The 21,293-nt window shown below is 43.1% G+C and overlaps 1 protein-coding gene across 4 annotated transcripts in view; it reads right to left on the bottom strand.

Annotated features, from left to right (window-relative positions):
- The window catches only part of Slc7a6 (solute carrier family 7 member 6), a 30,250-nt gene extending 10,886 nt beyond the window's left edge, over positions 1–19,364 (bottom strand). Inside the window, exons 1-3 of one of the 4 annotated variants that reach the window (XM_027405904.2) lie at positions 19,226–19,364; positions 17,327–17,432; positions 7,713–8,280 (exon numbers count right to left, since the gene is read on the bottom strand). In XM_027405904.2, coding sequence (XP_027261705.1) covers positions 7,713–8,235 — 523 coding nt within the window. In that variant the 5' untranslated portion in view covers positions 8,236–8,280; positions 17,327–17,432; positions 19,226–19,364. Of the gene's footprint in view, positions 1–7,712; positions 8,281–17,326; positions 17,433–18,104; positions 18,467–18,541; positions 18,996–19,225 lie in introns of those variants that run through there. The other 3 variants (XM_027405905.2, XM_027405906.1, XM_027405907.2) reach the window with 3 other exon arrangements.
- Between the last annotated feature and the right edge of the window lie 1,929 nt (positions 19,365–21,293).

Below are 21,293 nucleotides of genomic sequence, written 5' to 3'. Positions count from 1 at the left end.
GTGTCTAAAGCTCATAATTTGGCAAAGAGGGAACTAATGAACCCTGACTGGAGGCAACATAACAACCAGTTTCCTGGGGTAATTCTCCACTCAAAAGAACAGTGTCCAGAGCCAGTTGAGAAAATGACCATATGAAGCCGGGCAGTGGTGGCTCACGTCTTTAATCCCAGCATTCGGGAGGCAGAGGCAGATGGATATCTGGGCTTGAGGCCAGCCTGGTCTACAAAGCAAGTTCCAGGATATCCAGCAATGTTAGACGGAGAAACCAAGAAGGAGGGGGGGAGGAAGGAAAAGAAAGAAAGAAAGAAAGAAAGAAAGAAAGAAGGAAGGAAGGAAGGAAGGAAGGAAGGAAGGAAGGAAGGAAGGAAATGACCATATGTGACAGAATAGTCACCATGGTGTTTTAAGAGCTTCACTTAATATGCTATCAAATAAGGATGAAGAGTTGTTGGTTCAGCAGTTAAGAGCACTAACTGCTCTTCTGGAGGACCTGGGTTCAATTTCCTGTACCCACATGGTGACTCACAGCCAGCTTAGTTCTAAGAAAACTGATGTCCTCTTCTGTTCCAGGGACAGCCAAGGTTACCCAGAGAAACCCTGTGTGTGTGTGTGTGGGGGGGGGGGTTGCTGTGCTACCAAATAGTACAGGTACTCACCAGTCAGTCATTTAAGGTGGACACATAAATATGGAGTTGGGGGCAAAATGGTTAACTAGGTTGGTGAGAGAGGGATACCCCAAAGGAATGTGTGCTGCCTGAAAACCTTCATAGGGATCAACTGCTGATCAAAGTTCTCTCTTTGGCTAAGCCTGGATCAGCTAACATACATAGTTAACAGCCACCAGTAAATCGCAGGCACCAATACAATAAGCACATTTGGAGGTACTTGTCCATCTCCTTCTTAGGACTTGCTCTCTTTCCCCTATCAGAGTTGCCAAACAATGGATCTAAGTTGGGCTTATAAATTATCCCTCCCAGAATACCAAAAGAGTGAGTCTAATAGCAACAAAGTACTCTGAGAGTTTAGAACTACAACAAGTCAAAGACCATAGAAGCTCTTAACTAATAGCAGAACAGAAACCACAGCAGAGGAAGGAAACAGGAGTACAAAATTAGAAGGCATGAACTTGTGAGAAAAAGACCAAAATACAAGGAAATGCACAGAAAATGAGAGAAAAAGACAAAGAGACAAAGATGAAGTAGAGACAAAGGAAGGAGAACAAGGGAGAGACCTAAAACTGGACACCACAGGAGACACACAAAAGCCTAGCTGGACTCCCTGAGTATGCTTCACACCCCTCAACCCAAGCGCCAGGCACTAGTCTCAGTCTTGCTCCTCCTCCCTCTGCCTCTACTCTTCTGCAGCCTCCTCACAGGTACTGTCCTTTCTATACAGAAGAAAATACAGCCTGCAGTGGAAAGTCAATGACTGTATTAACAGAATGAGTGAAGGTATGCCTCAGGAAGTCCCTGCAGGGCCTGTTCCACAGGCTGGCTGAAAGCACTGTGACAAAAAGACTAAACATCTGAAGAGGAAGATAGCCTTTTTTCTATGATGCATGCTATTACTTTATTCACATATGCTTCCTGCTCAATGCAAACAGTTAATGAGCCACAACATACTTGCCAAAGACGTCAGGCCAGTAGGATGAAGTAAACTTCATCAAGTGCCTCTGGCACAAAATTTAAGGAACACTCCCTACTCCCTCTCAGGGAATCAAGCACAGGAATCCCAGAGTGAGCATATCCTCAGAGATTGGCCTCAGGCACCTAGCTTGCCTCATGGTTTCAGTCCTGCCAAAGAACACACAGTCTACCAAGCAGAAGCCAAATCTCTTGACTACTTTCCTGCTTCTAATTAGTAAACAAATTTCACCACAGACCCACACTCCTTATGCTTCCAAGATCGCTGAGCCCCACCCATCCAGCTAACCAGACTGAGTCTGGAGGCCAGGTGCTCAAACTACAATGCTACAACTCAAACCTCAAACCTTCCCTTTTTTGACCATATTTCCATGATAGACCTTTAGGATAGTTTCCTTATCTGCAGCACTATTGACATTTTGAGCCAGTAAGATTATATTCTGTTTGGCAGGATGTTCAACCTCGCTCCTAGCCTCTACCAATAACAGAAGCACTGCTTCCCAATAATTGTATCCCCAAAATGTCTCCAGATACTGCCAAATGACAACTTTGAGCCAAACTAACCTCCCACTGAGAACCATACTTAATAAGTATGGTTATAACCATACTTAATAAGTTCCATACTTAATAAGTATGGAACCATACTTAATAAGAACCAACATAATAAGTAACACAACCTGAAATACCACCACCAATGGCTTAGATTTCCTTAACTGTAACATGAGAATGCAGATGGAAGGCAGTGGCTGAAGCAGCAACATGTTCAGGGTCATACCTTCAGAGATCAACAAAGCAATACAAATGGAAAGATTTTAGTTTGCTGAGAGAAAAAGTTTTGAAAGATTTTAGTTCACAGAGAGAAAAAGTTTCCCACAGGCCTTGGCCCATTACAAGGGAGTTGGCCCCAACCCTGGGCACATCCTATGGTAAAGACAGGGGCAATCGCCAAGACAATCCTCTTTGGGTCACACCTGGCTGGCCAACAATCAAGGACTTTTCAGGGTACATTCTGTGGTTTTTCCTTTGTAGAAAAGCAGGTCACACCTGGGTGACCACTCTAACATGAGATCATACTTTGTAATCAATCTCTTTGTGCCCCTTGCCTGTATGCTGATCTTCGTTTTTTTTTTCCTATATGTAAGGAGCTTGCACCCCATGCTGAGGTGTGCAGCTTCCCCGATATTGCTGATACCCAAATGCGCATTCATTCAATAAACCCTCTTGCTTTTGCAGCTCTTGGTCTTGTTTCTGAGTCTCGGGGGCTCCTCGGGCACAGTAGGGCTTGCTGCCATTCCAGAGAAACTGAGTTTGGTTCTCAGAATATATGGTGAGCAGTTTACAAATGCCTGTACCACTGACTCCAAGGTATACAACACCCTCTTCTGGCCTCTGTGGGATCTGCTCTGCATACATATGGCACTCACACAAAAGCAAAAAAAAAAAAAAAAAAATCTTTAAAAAAGTAAATAAAATAATACGTAAGGGGGCTGGACAGATGGCTCAGCGGTTCACTGACTTCTCTTATAGAGGACCTGAGTTCAAATCCCAACACCCACATGGCAGTTTAAAAGTGTCTCTAACTCTGGTTTTGGAGGATCTGACACATTCATACCAAAGCAATAAGATAAAATTAAATAAAAAAAATTGTTTTAAGTAATACATAAGCCAGGCACTGGTGGCCCACAGCTTTAATCCCAGTACTTGGGATGCAAAGGCAGGGAGATCTCTGAGCTCAAGGCCAGCCTGGTCTACAAAGTGAGTTCCAGGACAGCCAGAGCTGTTACACAGAGAAACCCTGTTTTGAGGAGGGGAAAAAAAGTAATACATTGGTGGCGCACGCCTTTAGTCCCAGCACTGGGGAGGCAGAGGCAGGTGGATCTCTGTGAGTTTGAGACCAGCATGGTCTACAAGACCTAGTTCCAGGACAGTCTGTAAAAGCCACGGAGAAACCCTGTCTCGAAAAACCAAAAAAAAAAAAAAAAAAAAGTGGAAAAAGTGGGCTGGAGAGAAGGCTCAGCAGTTAAGAGCACGGGCTGCTCTTCCAGAGGACCCAGATTCAATTCCCAGCACCCACATGGCAGCTCACAACTGTCTGTAGCTCCTGTTCCAGGAGATCCAATACCCTCACACAGACTCATTTGGGCAAAACACCAATGTATATAAAATACAAATAAATAAATTATTTTTAAAAAAAAAGTAATACATAGCCACGAATAGAGGCAAACACCTTTAATCCCAGCACTAAGAAGACAGAGACAGGCAGATCTCTGTGACATTCAGGTGAACCTGGTCTATATAGTGAATTCTAGGCCAGCCAGGAACCCCATCTCAAAAAAAAGAATCTAAACAAACAAAAAAGCAAATACAAATGGGAAAAGCAACAAAGTCTAGATATACAGCGAGAGGAGAGTGAGGGCACATACTTATTACATTTAAAAGTCTAGATATATAGCGAGAGAAGAGTGAGGGTACATACTACATTTAAAAGTAGCAACAGCTGTTTAAACTAGTTGACCTCCTAAGGGGCAGGAATTTGGGTTCAAATTTGCCAGAACTCTGGAATTTTCAAGAGAAAGTGCATACTCTAATTTTTTGTATTGTGTTTTTGTTTGTTGTGTTAAAGGCACAATCTTGCTATGTATGTAGCTCAGGTTGGCCCAGTTCTCACTATATAACCCAAACTGGCCTTGAACTCAAAGCAGTCCTCCTGCCTCAGCCTCCCAAATGCTGAGATTACAGGAATGCTATCACACCAGTCTAAATTCTAATTTTTCAAATGCTGACAACTGATTCAAATTATTTAAAACACTGTGAATGAGGAGGAGGATAGAAAGAGGACTATAGTAGTGCATATGATTCAAGTGCATTACATATATGTATGAAAACATCATAATGAAACTCATTATTTTGTACCAACATACACTTTACATACTTTAAAAAATGGGGAAAGGGCAGGAGGGAGAAGGGAACTGGGATTGTCATGTAAAACAATCGTGTTTCTAATTCAAATAAAAACAATTATTAAAAAAAAATGGAGATGGGCTGGAGAGATGGCTCAGAAGTTAAGAACACCCACTGCCCTTAACATGCGCCACCAACGCCCGGCCATGGTAGAACTTTCTATGTCTTTTAATTCCCAAATGTCATTCTCCAACCTATCTAAAGCCTCATGCAGGATCCAGGGCAGATCTTTCATTTTTTATAACATATGTACGTCACCTGAGATCACGTCACTCTCAGTGTCATTCCAAACAGTCCCCCTTCTACCACCTTCAAGCTCTATTTAAAGTCTGAGTCTATGACCTAAGTTCAAAGAAAGGAAATAAGGTGAATCCCAAAGCCTCATTGATTAGAATGCAACATGGTTTTATGACTTGGCCTTATTTCTAACAAATTCCTGCCCTCAGATCTGAATTCTGGAAATGCCTGAGTTTCTGGGAAAGGGGACTCATAATACTAGTCCTAAGAAATATGGGAAAAAATACACTGTGAGTGAAAAAGGACCACAAACCCCATGGTCTGTCTATATTTCAAAGAGATGATACCACTCCTACAATCAAAAGATAAATTCTTGGTATGGGGATGGGCTTTCTAAGCCAAAGAAAACATGGGAACAATCCTAACAAGAGGTGGGAGGCTAGGAAATAAAATAATCTATGTATCAAAAATTATAGGGACTGAAAAAATGGCTCAGCTTTTAGGAGTTCCTTTTGTTCCTTTTGCAGTAGTCAGGTTTGGTTCCCAGCACAAACATGATGGCTTACAACCATGGGTAAGTACAGTTCTGGGAGAGCCTGCCTTCAATTGTGGCCTCTGAAGGTAACAGGCACACATGCACGCTGCGTGGTGTACAGACACATATTCTGACAAAACACTCATATACTTAAGATAAAAATAAATAAATCTTAAAAAACAAAAACATGGAGCTTGAGAGATGGTTCAGCAGTTAAGAGTAGTGGCTGCTCTTCCAGAGGACCCAGTTTCAATTCCCAGGACCCACATGGTGCTCACAACCATCAGTAGCTGCAGTTCCAGGGGATCCAACATTTTTTTCTGGTCTCCAAGGGCATCACACATGTGGCACATATATATACATGCAGGCAAAATACAAGGGCACCATATATATCATCCACACACATAAAAAATTAAAAAAAGAACAAATCCACATCATATATACCAGTCCCTTTAGATTTGACTGTTCTCTGAATTCATACTAAGGCTGTAAAACCAATGCACAGGCACTATCAGATGCTCAGATAGGAGCACAAATGCAAAAAGCCTTCTAAAAAGCAACTGTATAGCACATGAACAATTCTACAGCTGGTCATTCCCTTACAAGAACACAATGCCAAGAAATACACAGGTGCTCTAAAATGACCTTTACATTTTATTATGTGTTTGTTTGTGTGTGTGTAAGTGTTCTCACTTGTGGGGGTCAAACACAGCTGTGGATCCCACGGATAGAATTCAGGTTGTCGGCCTTGGCAGTTAAGTGCCTTTATCTGTGAGATATCTCACCAGTCCTGATTATTGTTATTTGCTTGTTTGAGACAGTGTTTCACTAGGTAACCCTGGCTGGTCTGGTACTTTATATGTAACCCAAGTTGGCCTTGGTAAATCCTTTTGCCTCTACTTCCCAAGTAAGGGGATTATAAGTATGAGCCACCAAGCTTGGTTCATAAAATTACTGTCTGGTTTTTTGTTTTGTTTTTCTCATTGCTTTGAGACAGGGTCTCACTATGATGCCCTGACTGGCCTGGAACTCACTATGTAGACCAGGTTAACCTCAACTCACAGAAATATAACTGTCTTTGCCTTCAAAGTACTAGATATTAAAGGTGTGTACCACTACACCTGCCTAAAACTTTGGTCTTTAAAGATCTCAGCAAATCCAGAAACTGTGGTGAAAGCCCATAAGATAGAAAGCTGAAAAAAAAAAAAAAGACATATAACTGAATCCCACCTTTGTCCCTCCTTCCAGGAGTATCCATTTCCCGTTTCAATGAATACAGAGAAATTACCTTTATTATTTGCCCTGAACAAAGCCCTTAAAGTCAGGAGGCACAGCACACTTTTTTTTTTTTTTTTGCTAACTCCAAGGTATTATTATCTATTTTTAAAATTGTCAATAAGTTATATATACAGCCAAAATTTTTGCAAGCAGAGATAAAGAACAGAATATGATTAAGTATTTCTGGCCACACAGTGCTAAGAAATGCAAAATTCTGTGCTAGCCGAAACCCTAGCTCTAGCAAGCCTGAGTAAGTTCATAGCAATCTTCTCTCATTTCCATGATTTCACACTGAATATTCTTTACTCCACCCCTAAAAGAAAACAAACAGGGATCTCCTGGAATCTCTCACCTAAATGAGAGGTTGTTGTCTAAACCTAAAGGCAGGATGGAAGCTATCTTCCTCTCAGCAGAAGCAGGCAGAGCTTGTTTATAAAGTCAGTGTAAAGAAATCTGAAACACCAATGGAAAAAGGCCATTTGGTATGGTGCCTGTTGCTTAGAACAGGCCACAAAGACCAGCAGTGACAGGAAAGAGAGTGTCCTGTGGGACCTGGAGAGTGTCCTGTGGGGCCCCATCATCTAGAGAAGCCTATTTCCTCATTGATGTCTTTAAACTAGTCTCTGTAACAAAAAGCTACAAGGCCTTAGCTCTGACTTGTTCCCTGAGATGTTATAAATAGTGATGTTGACATCATTCAAAACACTTGACCCTCCAAAAATAAAAAGAGGAAAAAAAGAGAAAAAAAATTAGTTGGTAAGACAAATACTAGACATGTATCAACCTGTCACATAGAGCAAGGAACAGAAATAAGGGACAGCTAAGAATAAGGGGAACCCACAGCTCCAAACACCATGAACAAATTCAAACTTCTCCCATCCCCATCCTTTATGTTTACTTATCTCTCAGAACCAAATAAGTGATGAAATTATTTTTTCAAAAGGTCACACCTTCCCTCCTTCTCAAAGAGAAAAATATAACATTTAGATATCAGTAACCATGAGTGGTATAGCACCCACCCCTCCACATATGCCCCCTGCCCTGCCCCCAATACTTACATATGCAGGCAGCAGCAAGGAGACGGCAGGCCACATATGGAGGATCACAAGTGGGGAAGGAGGGCTTGATGATGTAGTTGGCGAAAGTGATGGCGATGATGGCCTGACTGGTGGGCTCAACGATTAGAAGTGAGACCCACAGACGGATAAAGGCAATGAAGCCCCCAAAGGCCTCTAAAATGTAAGCGTAGCTGGCCCCTGACTTGGTGATGGTGGTTCCCAGTTCTGCATAACAAAGGGCACCCACAACAGAGAAGAGTCCGCCAGTGGCCCAAACAATCAGTGACAACCCATAGGAGGCAGTGTATCTCAGCACACCCTTGGGTGAGACGAAGATCCCTGAGCCAATCATGTTCCCCACCACCAGGCTGACCCCATTCAGCAAGGAGATCTCCTTCTTCAGCTGCACAGTCTCTGCAGGCCCTGGAGATGGTGAGCTAACATCTTCTTTTACAGCATGCTGCTTGGCCTTGGGGAGAAGATGGTAGGTGGGTGTGGGACTCCCAAGTTCCCTGGCTTCCATGGTAAGTGATTCCTGTGGTTCCTGTACACCTGTATTTACTGTGGCCTGGCAAAGAAAAGAAGTGTGTCAAGTCCAGGGCAGAAGCTAGTGTGACTCTGGTTAATTAACATCTGCCAGTCAGACAGACTTCCCTGCCCACCACTTGCTTAGGTAGAATATGCAACATACACAACAGGCCTGTCTCGGTCTCAATCTAAGACAGGCAACTGGAGGTGGGCAGTATCCAATGATCCTGAGAAAGACATGAGCACTCAGTCCCAACCTACGGACAACCTCCAACAAGAGATCTGTCTTACTGAGCAAAGAGGCCAGCAAAACTGTATTTATCCACAGTAGATTGACCCTAGTTTTGCTAAATTCTATTTGTTTGTTTGTTTGAGACAAGGTCTGCCTATATAGACCTGGTTGTCCTGAAACTCACTATGTAGATCATCAAGCTGACCTCGAACTTAAGTGCTAGAATGAAGGCATGTGCTACCACACCCAGTTTCTTACTCCATTCATCAGCTTAAAACTCACAAACCTGTCACTCAGAAAAAGAGTCCCTACACTAGCCTGAAAGATTTGTGAGACCATGGTGGAAGACTAGAAAGACCATCCCAGGCAATCCTATCACTTAGCTCTAAAATAGGGATTTCTTCTTTCTCTTCTAACATACACTGAGGTTTTGCCTGTGTATGTCTGTGTAAGGATGCTAGATCAGATCCCCTGGAACAGACAATTGTGAGCTGCCATGTGGGTGATACAAACTGAACCAGGGTCCTTTGGAAGAGCAGACAGTGCTCTTAATCACTGAGCCATCTCTCCAGCCCTGTAAATAGGGATTTCTACGGGCATTCAACCACATGTGAAGATCTGCAGTTACATACATGGAAGGAGGGGTTAAGGAGATGCTAAGGAAGAGTGTATTATCTCTAATACAGCTTTGTGTGGTGGCATACAAACGTAATCCCAGCATTCAGAAGATTGAGGCAGTAAGCTCCTGAGTTCCACTTGGTGACGCACACCTTTAATCCCAGCACCAGGGTGGCAGCGGCAAACAGATCTCTGAGTTTGAGGTCAGCCTGGTCTACAAAATAAGTTCCAGGACAGCAGGACTACACAGAGAAACCCTGTCTCCAAAAAAAGTGTAACATCATAGCAGAGACCTTTATGACAACACATGTCTAAGTATCATGCATGTGTAAGGAGGAAGGCCACAAAAATCAACTAAGCAGGGCTCACAGGGGGGTCATAGAAGCTGAAGTGACAAGCACGGACCCCCTATGGTCTGAGCTAGGTCCCCTGCATGTTATGGTGTGTAGCTTGGTGTTCTTGTGGGACTCCCAACAATCGAGTAGGGGTTATCTCTGACTCTTTTGCCTGCTCTTGGGATCGTGTTAATCCTACTGGGTTATCATGTTTAGCTGTGATACAAGGGTTTGTGCCCAGTCTTACTGTATCTTGTTAAGCCTTGTTCAGTGGATATTCCCGGGAGGCCTGCCTGCCACCGACCCTTTTTTTATTTTTTGAGACAGGATTTCTCTGTGTAGCTTTGGAGCCTATCCCAGCACTCGCTCTGTAGATCAGGCTGGCCAAACTCACAGAGATCCATCTGCCTCTGCCTCCCAAGTACTGGGATTAAAGGTGTGCACCACCAACGCCCAGCCGCCCCCCACCCTTTTTAAAGGTTCAAAGTCAGCATTAACGACATAGTGAGACTCTGCCCCCCCCAAAAAAAGTGTGGGGCTGACGAACAAAAATAAAACAAAATGTCTATACTAGAGCCTGGCTTCATAGGGCTAAAGCAAAGTAACCCAAGGTCATTTGGGTATACAAACTTCTCAAGGAAACAGGGAAAACTCATACCTCCACAGACCTCACCCAAAATGCTTGTTTTACTTGTCCCAATCCACTCCAAGAACCTGAACCTAGGTCCAAGTTAAAAAGCTTGTCCAGGGCATGAGAAGAGTAGAGCTAGCCTACCTCTACCTTAATAAGATTAGACTTTCAGAACACTTTTCATTCTTGGCATTAAGCTCTATGCAGGTTTCCCTATGCAAGCATGTGGAAGCATATTTGCTTCACATGTCTGTCAACTGAGTCCAGGTTTCCATGGGAACAAATCCAGTAAACAGCTAGGAGCCCATACTCATGTATGGATGAGGCACAAAAAGACCTTCAGGGTTTAGAAACTCAACATACAGATAGGCAGAAAAGCCTGGCCCTAAAGGCTACTCCAGCCTCCTCTATTCCATCAGAACTTAGGCGAGAGTGAGAGTTACCAGGTATCCCTTTTTGTACTTATAAAACTTGGCACAAGTGTGTCAGGTGTGGCTTTATTCAATGAGTTTGATACACTGGACAACTCCCCAGTGGCTTATTCTGGACAAACCCAGAACACCTCTTGCCTAAAAATCACTATCCCAACACCTGAATTAGGGACAAGCAGTTTAGGGAGTGTTCCTCCCTTTAGCTAAGAACCTCTTTTTCACTATGAGCCTGTTCTTAGCTAAGGTAATTAAAACCCCCATCTTTTTTTAACCCAAGAGCAAAATTGTGAAATAACTACAGCAAATTCCCTGAGGACAGACAGCTAAATTCCTGGCTTGCTTGACACAAAACCCCAAGGCCATTCCTTACTTTTCCTCTAAATCTTTTTTTTTTTTTTTTTTTTTCCCCCTGGTTTTTTGAGACAGGGTTTCTCTGTGTAGCTTTGGAGCCTATCCTGGCACTCACTCTGCTCTGTAGACCAGGCTGGCCTCGAACTCACAGGGATCCACCTGCCTCTGCCTCTGCCTCCAGAGTGTTGGGATTAAAGGCGTGTGCCACCAAACGCCTGACTTTTTCCTCTAAATCTTAACTCACACTTTACATTCCTCTAGATACCTGACAAGCACCTCAACCGATAGGATTTTATGTAAAGACACAGCAATGAACAAAATCAATAAAGGCATGGATCATGTCCTCAAATTAAAGTGTTGATATGGCAAGAATTGAAATCAGAAATCCCATAGTCAGAGACCAGAATTCACCAGCTAGCTGTATCTCAACATTCTCTGACCTTCAGCTGTTCTTTCCAAAATCCTCACTGACCTTCTGGGAGTATTACACTAAACAATATAAAACTCTTCAATAAAATGTAAAGGCTTGGGCCAGAGAGATGGCTCAGTGGTTAAAGATACTTTCACCAAGCCTGATGACCTGATTTTGTGCCCCACAACCCTACATGGTAGAGAAAACCACCTACCACAAGTTGTCTCTGACCTTTACACATATGCATTCATGCACACACATACAAAAATATACAAATGTAATAAATTGTTTAAATTAAAGATTTATTTATTATGAATACAGTGTTCTGCCTGCATGCAGGCCAGAAGAGGGCACTAGATCGCATTGCAGATGCGAGCACCATGAGCCACCATGTAGTTGAGGGGAATTGAACTCAGGACCTCTAGAAGAGCAGCCAGTGCTCTTAACCTGTGAGCCATCTCTCCAGTCCAATAAAAATTTTTCAAGATGAGCCAGGAAGTGGTGGCTCACATCTTTAATCCCAGAACGCAGGAGGCAGGGGCAGGAAGATCTCTGAGAGTTCCAGGCCAACCTGATCTACAGAGCTAGTTCCAAGACAGCCAGAGCTGTTACACAGAAAAACCCTGTCTGGGAAAACCAAAAAAAGAAAAAAATTTTGAAGATGAAGAGAAGATGATGATAAAGTTGGGCCAGATTTCTGAGAAAGATTGGGAGACAATTTGTACAGTCTCAAAAAAAAAAGAAAAACAAAAAACCTTTGTGTCTGAGAAAGGGACAGGAAATTCTGGTTAAAACCACTAAGAAGTATAACCTCTGTGCCAGGAAAAATAACCCAGAAAGATCAATCCTGCCCAGACGCAAGGGAACTGAGGCTGGGCCAGAACAAAAAGAGAACCTCCCTGTTCCCCACTAGGAGTTTGCACCAGAAAAAAGACAGAGCAGTACGACACCTAGAGTATAGTAAACTGTACATGGAGAAGGGCCAAAGCTGAGAGTAGAGCATACACTTTGAGAATAAATGTCTTCCCTATAGGAAATCAAACCAACCCCAAGCACAAAGAAACACCAGAGGAATGTGAAGGTAAGATTACCTAAAGCACCATAGTAACAACAAAACTTCAGTGTAACCCTTCTATTTAATTGGTTCAAACTCTTCTACCAAGAACCCTGCAAAAATGTCATACCTATTTTTCAGAATAAAAATTATATACCTCTCTGGGCAGTGCTACCACACATCTTTAATCCCAGCACTTAGGAGGCAGAGGCAGGGGAATCTATGTGAGTTGGTGGCCAGCCTGGTCTACAGAGTGAGTGCTAAGACAGCCTCCAAAGCTACACAGAGAACCCTGTTATCAAAAAAACAAACAAACAAACAAAAAAAAAACAACAAAATTTATATAGCTCAAATTTCTCATATTCTACAAACTATGGCTATCACTAGCAAATTATAAGCAAGGAAAGAAAAAAAGAAAGAAAAACAACCCACTATCAAGAGACTAGTTAATCAACATGACCAGGTTTGGAGAGATATCAGAAACATCAAATAGACTGTTTAAAATACTATGGTGGGAGATGGGCAGATGCAATCAGTTGCTGTGGTCCTGGCTACTTACAGGCCTGAGACAGGAGGATCACTTAAGCCCAGAAGTCCAAGACCTGCCTGTGTAATGCAGCAATACCTCATCTCAAAAAAAGAACAAAAAATAAAGGGATGGTGGGGACTGAGGAGACAGCTCATTGCTTCCTGTATAATCATGAGAGACACTTCGTCAAAAAATACAAGGTGGTCAGGCATAGTGGATAGTAGCACATGCCTTTAATCCAGGCACTCAGGAGGCAGAAGCATCTCTGTTAGTACCATGCCAGCCAGTACTTACAGACTTTTTCTCAAAAAAAAAAAAAAAAAAAAAAAAAAACCTACAAGGTGACCACTGACTTCCATTCAAATACATATAAGTATACACACAAAAAGCAAAACATATAATAACTACAATGTGTCTGGGCACATAGCTCAGTGGTTGGGTGCTTGCAGAGCATGAGACCCTGGGTTCAATCATAGACCTTTATTGTATTAACTGTGGTTAATATATTGAAGGTTTCTAATGAAAATGCTCAACACTAAGAGGAACAAATGTAGAAAACTATGATTCAGAACAGAAAAAAATATATAAAAGCTGTAGGACAATCAGTATCAAATGATCTGCAGTAAGTAGGGGGAGCGAGACTATTTTACATTTATTTAGACTATAAATGAAGCCTGAAGCAAAAACTGCAGAAATGTAGTGTAGGTTTATAGCACAAAGGAAAAAAAAAAAAAAAAAAAAAAAAAACCTGACAATACTATCATGAATAGGAGGCAAAGATACGGACAATACTGTATAAAGTTCTTACCTTATAGTGAAGGAATCTATTATTTAAGGGTAGACTGTAATTAAAGACTCATGAGGCTAAAGTATAGCTCAATGGTAGAGAGTTTGCCAGACATATAATTATGGCCCTATTCCCTAGAGGCCATTAAAAGATTTACACTGGAAAATTAGGGCAACAATTAAAAAAATATTAAAGAGGTATAAGTAATATGCCACCAGTAGAGAGCTGGGGGTGATGACATATGTCTCTACACCAAGCTGGCCTCAAAATTGCAGCAATCTTCCTGCCTCTGCAGGAGTCCTGAGTACTGGGACTATAGGTATGCATCAAGTCTATCTAAATAAGCAGGTTTTAATCAAGTTATATAACTACACTTAATATAAATGATATAAACACACCAAGTAAAAGATACTGTTAGACTGAATACAAAGCAAATCCCAATATGTAAACTATAGGAAATCACTTTAACTATAAAGACATAAATGGCTGGGCAGGGGCTGGAGAGATGGCTCAGTGGTTAAGAGCACTGACTGTTCTAGAGATCCTGAGTTCAATTCCCAGCAACCACATGGTGGCTCACAACCATCTTAAATGAGATCTGGTGCCCTCTGCTGGCAGGCAGAAGACTATACATAATAAATAAATATAAATAAATAGCCGGGTGGTGGTGGGGCATGCCTTTAATGCCAATGCTCAGGAGGCAGAAGCAGGAGGATCTCTGTGAGTTTGAGACCATCCTGGTCTACAAGAGCTAGTTCCAGGACAGCCTCCAAAGCCACAGAGAAACCCTGTCTCAAAAAAACAAACAAACAAAAAACAGACATAAATAAGTTACTGAGAAAAGGAACAAAAGAACCCAAACAAAGTATTTGTCTGGTAGGCATGAAGTCCTGGGTTTGCTCTCCAGTATAGTATAAACCCAGTACAGAAGCCCATGCCTATATGTCATTGCTCAAAAAGTGAAGGCAAAAGGATCAAAATAGTTATTTTCCACTATATATATCAGAGTTCAAAGCCAGCCTAGGCTATATAAGAATCTGTTTCAAAAAAGAAAGAAAAAAGGAGCTGGAGAGATGGCTCCGGTTAAGAGCACTGGCTGCTCTTCCAGAGGACCTGGTTTCAACTCGCAGCACCCACACAATGGCTCACAACTGTCTGTAACTCCAGTTCCAGGAGAACTACCACCTTTTCACCAATGTACACAAAATGGTGTTAAATAAATTACATTTAAAAAAGAAAGAATAAGCCGGCGTTGGTGGCGCACGCCTTTAATCCCAGCACTTGGGAGGCAGAGGCAGGCGGATCTCTGTGAGTTCGAGACCAGCCTGGTCTACAAGAGCTAGTTCCAGGACAGCCTCCAAAGCCACAGAGAAACCCTGTCTTGAAAAACCAAAAAAAAAAAAAAAAAAAAAAAAAAAAAAAAAAAAAAAAAAAAAAAAAAAAAAGAAAGAATAATAAAAACACAAGCACAAATCAAAAGAAAGCTGGGAACCCAGCATGGTTGTACATACCTATAATCCTAAATACTAGGGAAACTGTCTAAGGTAGGAAGATAACAAACTAAAGGACACCCCTAACTACATAGAGAGACCATATCTGGGGGGAGGTTGGTGAAGAGCCCAGAAAAATGGCTCAGTCAGTAAACAGCACTTGCACAAGCCTGATAACCAAGTTCAATCTCCTGAACATGAAAAAGCCAGATATACAGCTGTAATCCCAGCACTGGATGGCCAGATGGAAGGCTGAGATAGGTAAACCCGCAGGAAGCTTGTGGGTCAGATAGCCTATAGTATGCTAACAGTAACAATCAGCAAGAGAGATTTTGCCTCAACAAGGTGGAAGGTGACAACTCCCTAAAGTTTTCCTCTGACCTCCACATGCATTCCACAGCTCTAATGTACCCACACTCATGTACACATTAAAAAATAATAATAATAAATGGAATTTAAAAAGCAAACATAAGTAAGCAAAGAAAAATGATGCTTTTGTTAAAAGCTGTTTTTAAAAAACATACATAAACAGATATATATATATATATATATATATATATATGGGTTGGTTTTTCCTTTTGAGACAGTGTCTCACTCTGAATCAGAAGCTAAGCTGTCCTAAAACACAGTATTTAGACCAGACATTCTTTATCATTGCACTTGTTTTTCAGGTAAAAGCTGATGATAGAAAATAAGTAATGACCAAAAAGTTACATTGACTACAGTAATGGTTTTAATTCATTTGCATTTAATCAGTCCCATAGTACTACAGCTAACCAAAAAAGGACCCCATACCTATGTGAGAGCCATTGTCTATACCATCCCCACAGAGATCTGCAGACCCTCTGAAACAATGGGATGAAAACTGCTGGTTTAAGGGGCCTATCTTAAGCCAATGGTAAGCCGGATATTAGAAGCAAGTTATCAAAATTCCGCCAAATCACCTGTATGAGTTGACTGCCTTCAATTCTTACACAATAGCTAAAATAAATCTGTACAAATCAGTTACTAGTCTCAATCTCTAACAAGATGGCATCTCTAAAATCACTGTTGAAAACAATTTCCATGAATCATTCAATTTATTCCCAAAATATCCTATCTTGAAAAAAACATTGTTACACCCTACTTGGAAAGACACATCCCAGGGGCTGAGAATATTACTCAATGGGTAGAGCGCAGGGTTGAGGCTTGAGACTCTGGATTCAATCCTCAGCCCCGATAAGAAAAAGAAGAGAAAACACAGCAGATTCTAGCAGGATTTCATCATATTTTCCAGGATCCTACAGACCCCTAAAATTTTTTCATGAAAATTTAACAAGTAAACTATCATATTCAATAAAAAAATAAATAATATCAAAATGCAAGCACAAAGAAAGTTGTAAATATATTCTTTCTTTGTTTTTGTTGTTTTTTGTTTGTTTGTTTGTTTGTTTTCAAGACAGGGTTTCTCTGTGTAGCCTTGGCTGTCCTGGCACTCACTCTGTAGACCAGGCTGGCCTCAAACTCACACACATCCATGACCAATGCCCAGCAAAAAGTTGTAGATATATTCGCTGTAACTTTTTATCACGTAACAAAAATTATGTATACCATCTTATGGAGAGTATCAAGTAACTGAGATACAATTTACCTCCCGATCACACTGGCTAAAATACTCTTACTTCTGCAAGGCTTGGTAGTCCATGCCTTTAATCCCAGCACTTAGGAGGCAGAGGCAGGAGGATCTCTGTGAGTCTGAGGCCAGCATGTTCTACAGAGTGGGTTCCAGGACAGCCAAGGCTACACAGAGAAACCCTGTATCAAAACAAAACAAAACACAACAACCAAAATAATAATAATAAAATAAAATAGAGGTAAGCATATTAGCTCAGGCCTATAATCCCAGCACTTGAGTCAGGCTAAAAGTTATCCCCATCTACAAAGAGTTTGAGGCCAGCCTAGGCTATACTGCAACCCAGTCTTGAAAAAAAAGTAAAACATATACATGATTCATTTACAAAACAAGTTTCATGACACTATGATTTTTGTTTGTTTTGATTTTTTGAGACAGAGTTTCTCTGTGTAGTCTGGGCTGTCCTGGAACCAGACTGGCCTCTTAATCCTTTTTATTAGCATCACAGTATGCAAATAACTACAGATCCCTTTTTATAAATATAGATAGAAGGAAGGAAGGGAGGGAGGGCAGGCAGACAAAGGAACAGAGTGGTAATAATCACCTGTCACACTTCAAGTTGTTTCACCACAAATGAGTCAGGTACCAAGAAGAAAAGAAATGCTTTCAGCAAGGGTTAATTCCACTTCTCTGTTTTGGCCATTCAATCTCTGTAACAAATAAGCTCTTAGTTACTTTATCAAACTTACAAGACAGCATCAAGATGATATTTTCTCCTATAAAATACCAATTTTACATGTCCATTAAAGTCAGCCCTCAAATTAACTCTATGAGGGTGTGACAGACACAAACAGCCCAAATTTGGTGTCAGAAAACTACCCTGGTCATCTCAAGTCACTAGGGAGATATTAGTCCCAGGTCCTGAGAGCATCCTTTACATAACTGTTGTAGAAACATCTCCACATTCTAGAGATTACAGCAAGAATGCATAAAAGTCAGGAAATTTCCTCTATCAAGATACTCCAAGATCAGTATATATACATTTGGTCAAAAAAAAAAAAAAAATCCACAGCCAAATAAAAGTAGAGGGGGAAAAAAATCAGGCTTATGGTTTTCTTTCTGTCTTTGTCTTCCTTTCTTTTTCTGTCTTGTTTGAGGAAATAGGGATGAAACCCATAACTTTGCACATAGTAGGCAAGTACTGTCCGAGGCCCTATATCCCCATCAGGACTGTGATTTTTTTTTTTTTTCCTCACGTTTGCTAAGAAAGGAAAACCAAATATAACAAGGAAACAGCCTAAGATCAAACTCGAGAAGCAAAAGCCATCTGTATGAAACCTTAACCAAGTAGGAAGCCTGGGCAGCTTCCTGAAGGGCCTCACCAGGTAAAGAAGTAAAAATGACCTCAGGAAGCAATTGCCAGGCTTCAAATCTGCTTCTGCTAAATCTTCAAATCCTGGAACAGCGCTCAGAAATAAGGCGCCAAACGACTGGGCATCCTGCTACATGGCCAGTTAGATTAGCTGCCCAAGACTGAGACTGGGCAGCTACAGATTTTCCCCCATCAACAGCAGAGACTGATTTTTTTGCCACACAGTCCAGTGTTCACGACTGGTTTCCCAAGACTTGTTAATTTAGATGTTGATTTCTATTTATACTGACCCATTACACAACACGGTGACTAGCCTTTGGGCTTAGTGCTCAGTACAGAATTTTCAGAATGTTTCACAAATATTTCTTGACATTTGTGATATGAGATAACAAAATATGGAGACAATCAAAAGCGCCACAAGAGCACCGTGTTCCCAAACGCCAATACCTCAGCACTCTAAGTCCCAACACGAGTCGGAGGTTTCAAAAGCCCCAAGAAGCTGCATTCCTGCATTCACATAGTCTCTGCCCTCACACACACCGCCTCTCGAACAACAGCTTCTCGCTCGCAGCCTAAGCTCCAGGGGATCAATTAGGCTCACACGGTCCCAGATGGCGAAGGACCCAGTGTTTCAGTCTTTACACTCGTGGCTTCTCTAACACTCAAACCTCCTCCGCTGTCTCCGTCTCTCTCAGGGTGGCTCACACTCCAGAGTCACCCTAACACCCACAGCTTTTCTCGTCACACTCCGGGTTTTTCCGTCACACACACACAGGGTCTCTCCCTCACACTTGCTGTCTCGCAGTTTCCTCTCTCACACACAGTCCTCCTCACACTTAGGGTCTTGCACACTCGCAAAACCACCCAGGGTCTCTCTCGCGCGCTCGCTCACACCGGCACGCACGCGCGCGCGTCTTCCTCACACCACCATCCACTCAGGGCTCCACGCTCCCGGCGTCCTCCTCTCAGGCGCCGCGTCTCTCCCGCGCCCTCCGCCCCACGCGCTTTCCGGCTCGCATCCAGCACGCGGCGACGGCGGCCCAGCAGAGCGTTCGGCCGCACACGAGACGGCCCGGGCAGGGCCGGGCCGGACCGAGCCGGCCCCGGGCCGAACCGGAGCGAGCCCCTCACCTCCTCGCCCCCGCCAGATATCTCCCCGTGTCCCGGCGCTGCCAGGATACTCGGTCGCGCGGCCGCTGCAGCCGCCCAAGCCCCGCCCACGCCACGTCACTCGCACCAGATCGCGACAGCGCGCGCCGCCTGGGGACCCGGCTCGGAGCGGGGGCTTCAGGCGGCGTTGCTTCCGGGCGTCAGAGTACGCCGGGCCCGAGGCGGTCCGCGTGCTGTTAGAGAGCAGCCTCCTGCAGGCCGCGCGGGGCCCCCCGTGGACGGTGACTGGGGTCCAGTCACTCTCACCTGGGATGGCCACTCCCGGACTCGGCACGCAGTCTCTGGAAGGAAGCCCGTGGGGATGCTGCGGCGTGGAGCTCTGAAAGGTCCCCACACCCCACCTCCTTCTTGGCCTCTTTGATAGGGACTCCACACCCGATGGGACCTTAGACAGTTCACACAAAGACCTCTAGACCGCCCCCTTTTATGACTGCCTGTGGAATCCAGGAAGAAATAACACACCCAGGACCCGCAAGAAGTGTGCCCTTCAGTTCGGACTCACTCCGACTCTGGAAGGCACAGCCGCTTGCTCCCTCCTCCCTTAGCCACACCAGAGCTTTGTCCCGCTCTCGCCCGACCATGCTGACACCCTCCTGCCCTTTTCCCCTCTCTCTGGTTGCTCTTCTTCTAACTCCTTTTAGGTTATCTTTTTCTTGAGTAGCTCTGGAGCTCAGGCTAAGATTTTTAGATTCCACTCAACTCTCTAACAGACCTGTCTGGCAGGAACAAATATATTCTAAAGAAACAGTTGTGCTCTCCTCTTAGCTTGCTATCCGATTTTTAAAAAATAAATAAAAATGGAACTCATAACCGGGTGTTGGTGGCGCAGGCCTTTGATCCCAGCACTCGGGAGGCAGAGGCAAGTGGATCTCTGTGAGTTCGAGGCCAGCCTGGTCTCCAGATTGAGCTCTAGAACTGTCAGAACTGTTACACTGAGAAACCCTGTCTCCAAAAAAAAAAAAAAAAAAAAAAAAAAAGAACAAAAACAAAAAAAATTGACCCCCCCAAAAATCAGTTTCCTCCAAAGGAAGAACTTGCTCCTTGGAGAAAAACTTAACACCTTGGTCGGATGACCTTCAAAGACAGACAGGGAATTTACAAGGGACTACACCTAGTTTCCGCACGTCTTGCTTAAGATGTCAAACTCTATCCCGGGGGCAGAAGAGATAGCTCAGTAGTTAAGATCACTGACAGAGGGAGGGAATTCGATTCCCAGCACCCATAAGGTAGTTCATAACCGTCTGTAACTCCAGTTCTTGGGAATCCAACAGGCATGCGTGTGATACACATCCATGCAGGCAGGCCGGCAAAAACATACACACATAAGGTAAAATAAGTCTAAAAACATTAGCAGGGCTTAGTGACACCTGCCTTTAATCTGGGGGGAGGGGCGCAGAGGGAGGTGGATTTCTAAATTCAAGGTTAGCCAAGGTTACATAGACCCTGCCTCAAAACAAAAATAAAGAACAAAAAAATTGAAACCCACTAGGCGCCAGCAGCAGTGGAGCACGTCTTTAATCCCAGCACTGAGGAGGCAGAGGCAGGTGGATCTCTGTGAGTTCAAGACCAACCTGGTCTACAGAGCGAGTTCCAGGATAACCAAGGCTACACAAAGAAACCCTGACTGGAAAAACAAAATAAAATAAAAACAACTAAATAAACAAATCCTATCCTCATATCAGGACCCACAAAGATGGAGGGGGGGTTGGATCTCTCTGTCACTCCTCCCAGTGTGAGTTCATTTGAATTGAGTAAATCTGCTTTTCACTATAGATTTGGATCCATTTATCAGTTAATTTAGTATGTGTGGCTAAATCTAGTTTGTTGGGGAACAGGCTGTACTAAAAAATATGGTTCTATGCTCTTGTCCATGATTCACCACACACGGACTGCTGCCCAGTCATTTCTTCTAGCCAGGTTCAGTCACTCAAAACCATTACTCCCATGCACTCGGTTGGAAATGCAGAACATCTGAACTTCTCTTTTACCAGTCTGCATGCCAGTCCCCAGCCAGCTGCCTCAGAGTCCA

The sequence above is a fragment of the Cricetulus griseus genome, chromosome 3, assembly GCF_003668045.3.
Source record: "Cricetulus griseus strain 17A/GY chromosome 3, alternate assembly CriGri-PICRH-1.0, whole genome shotgun sequence".
NCBI lineage: Eukaryota > Metazoa > Chordata > Mammalia > Rodentia > Cricetidae > Cricetulus > Cricetulus griseus.
The sequence above is the reverse complement of the archived record's forward strand: the minus strand, read 5'-3'. Positions and strand labels throughout refer to the sequence as shown.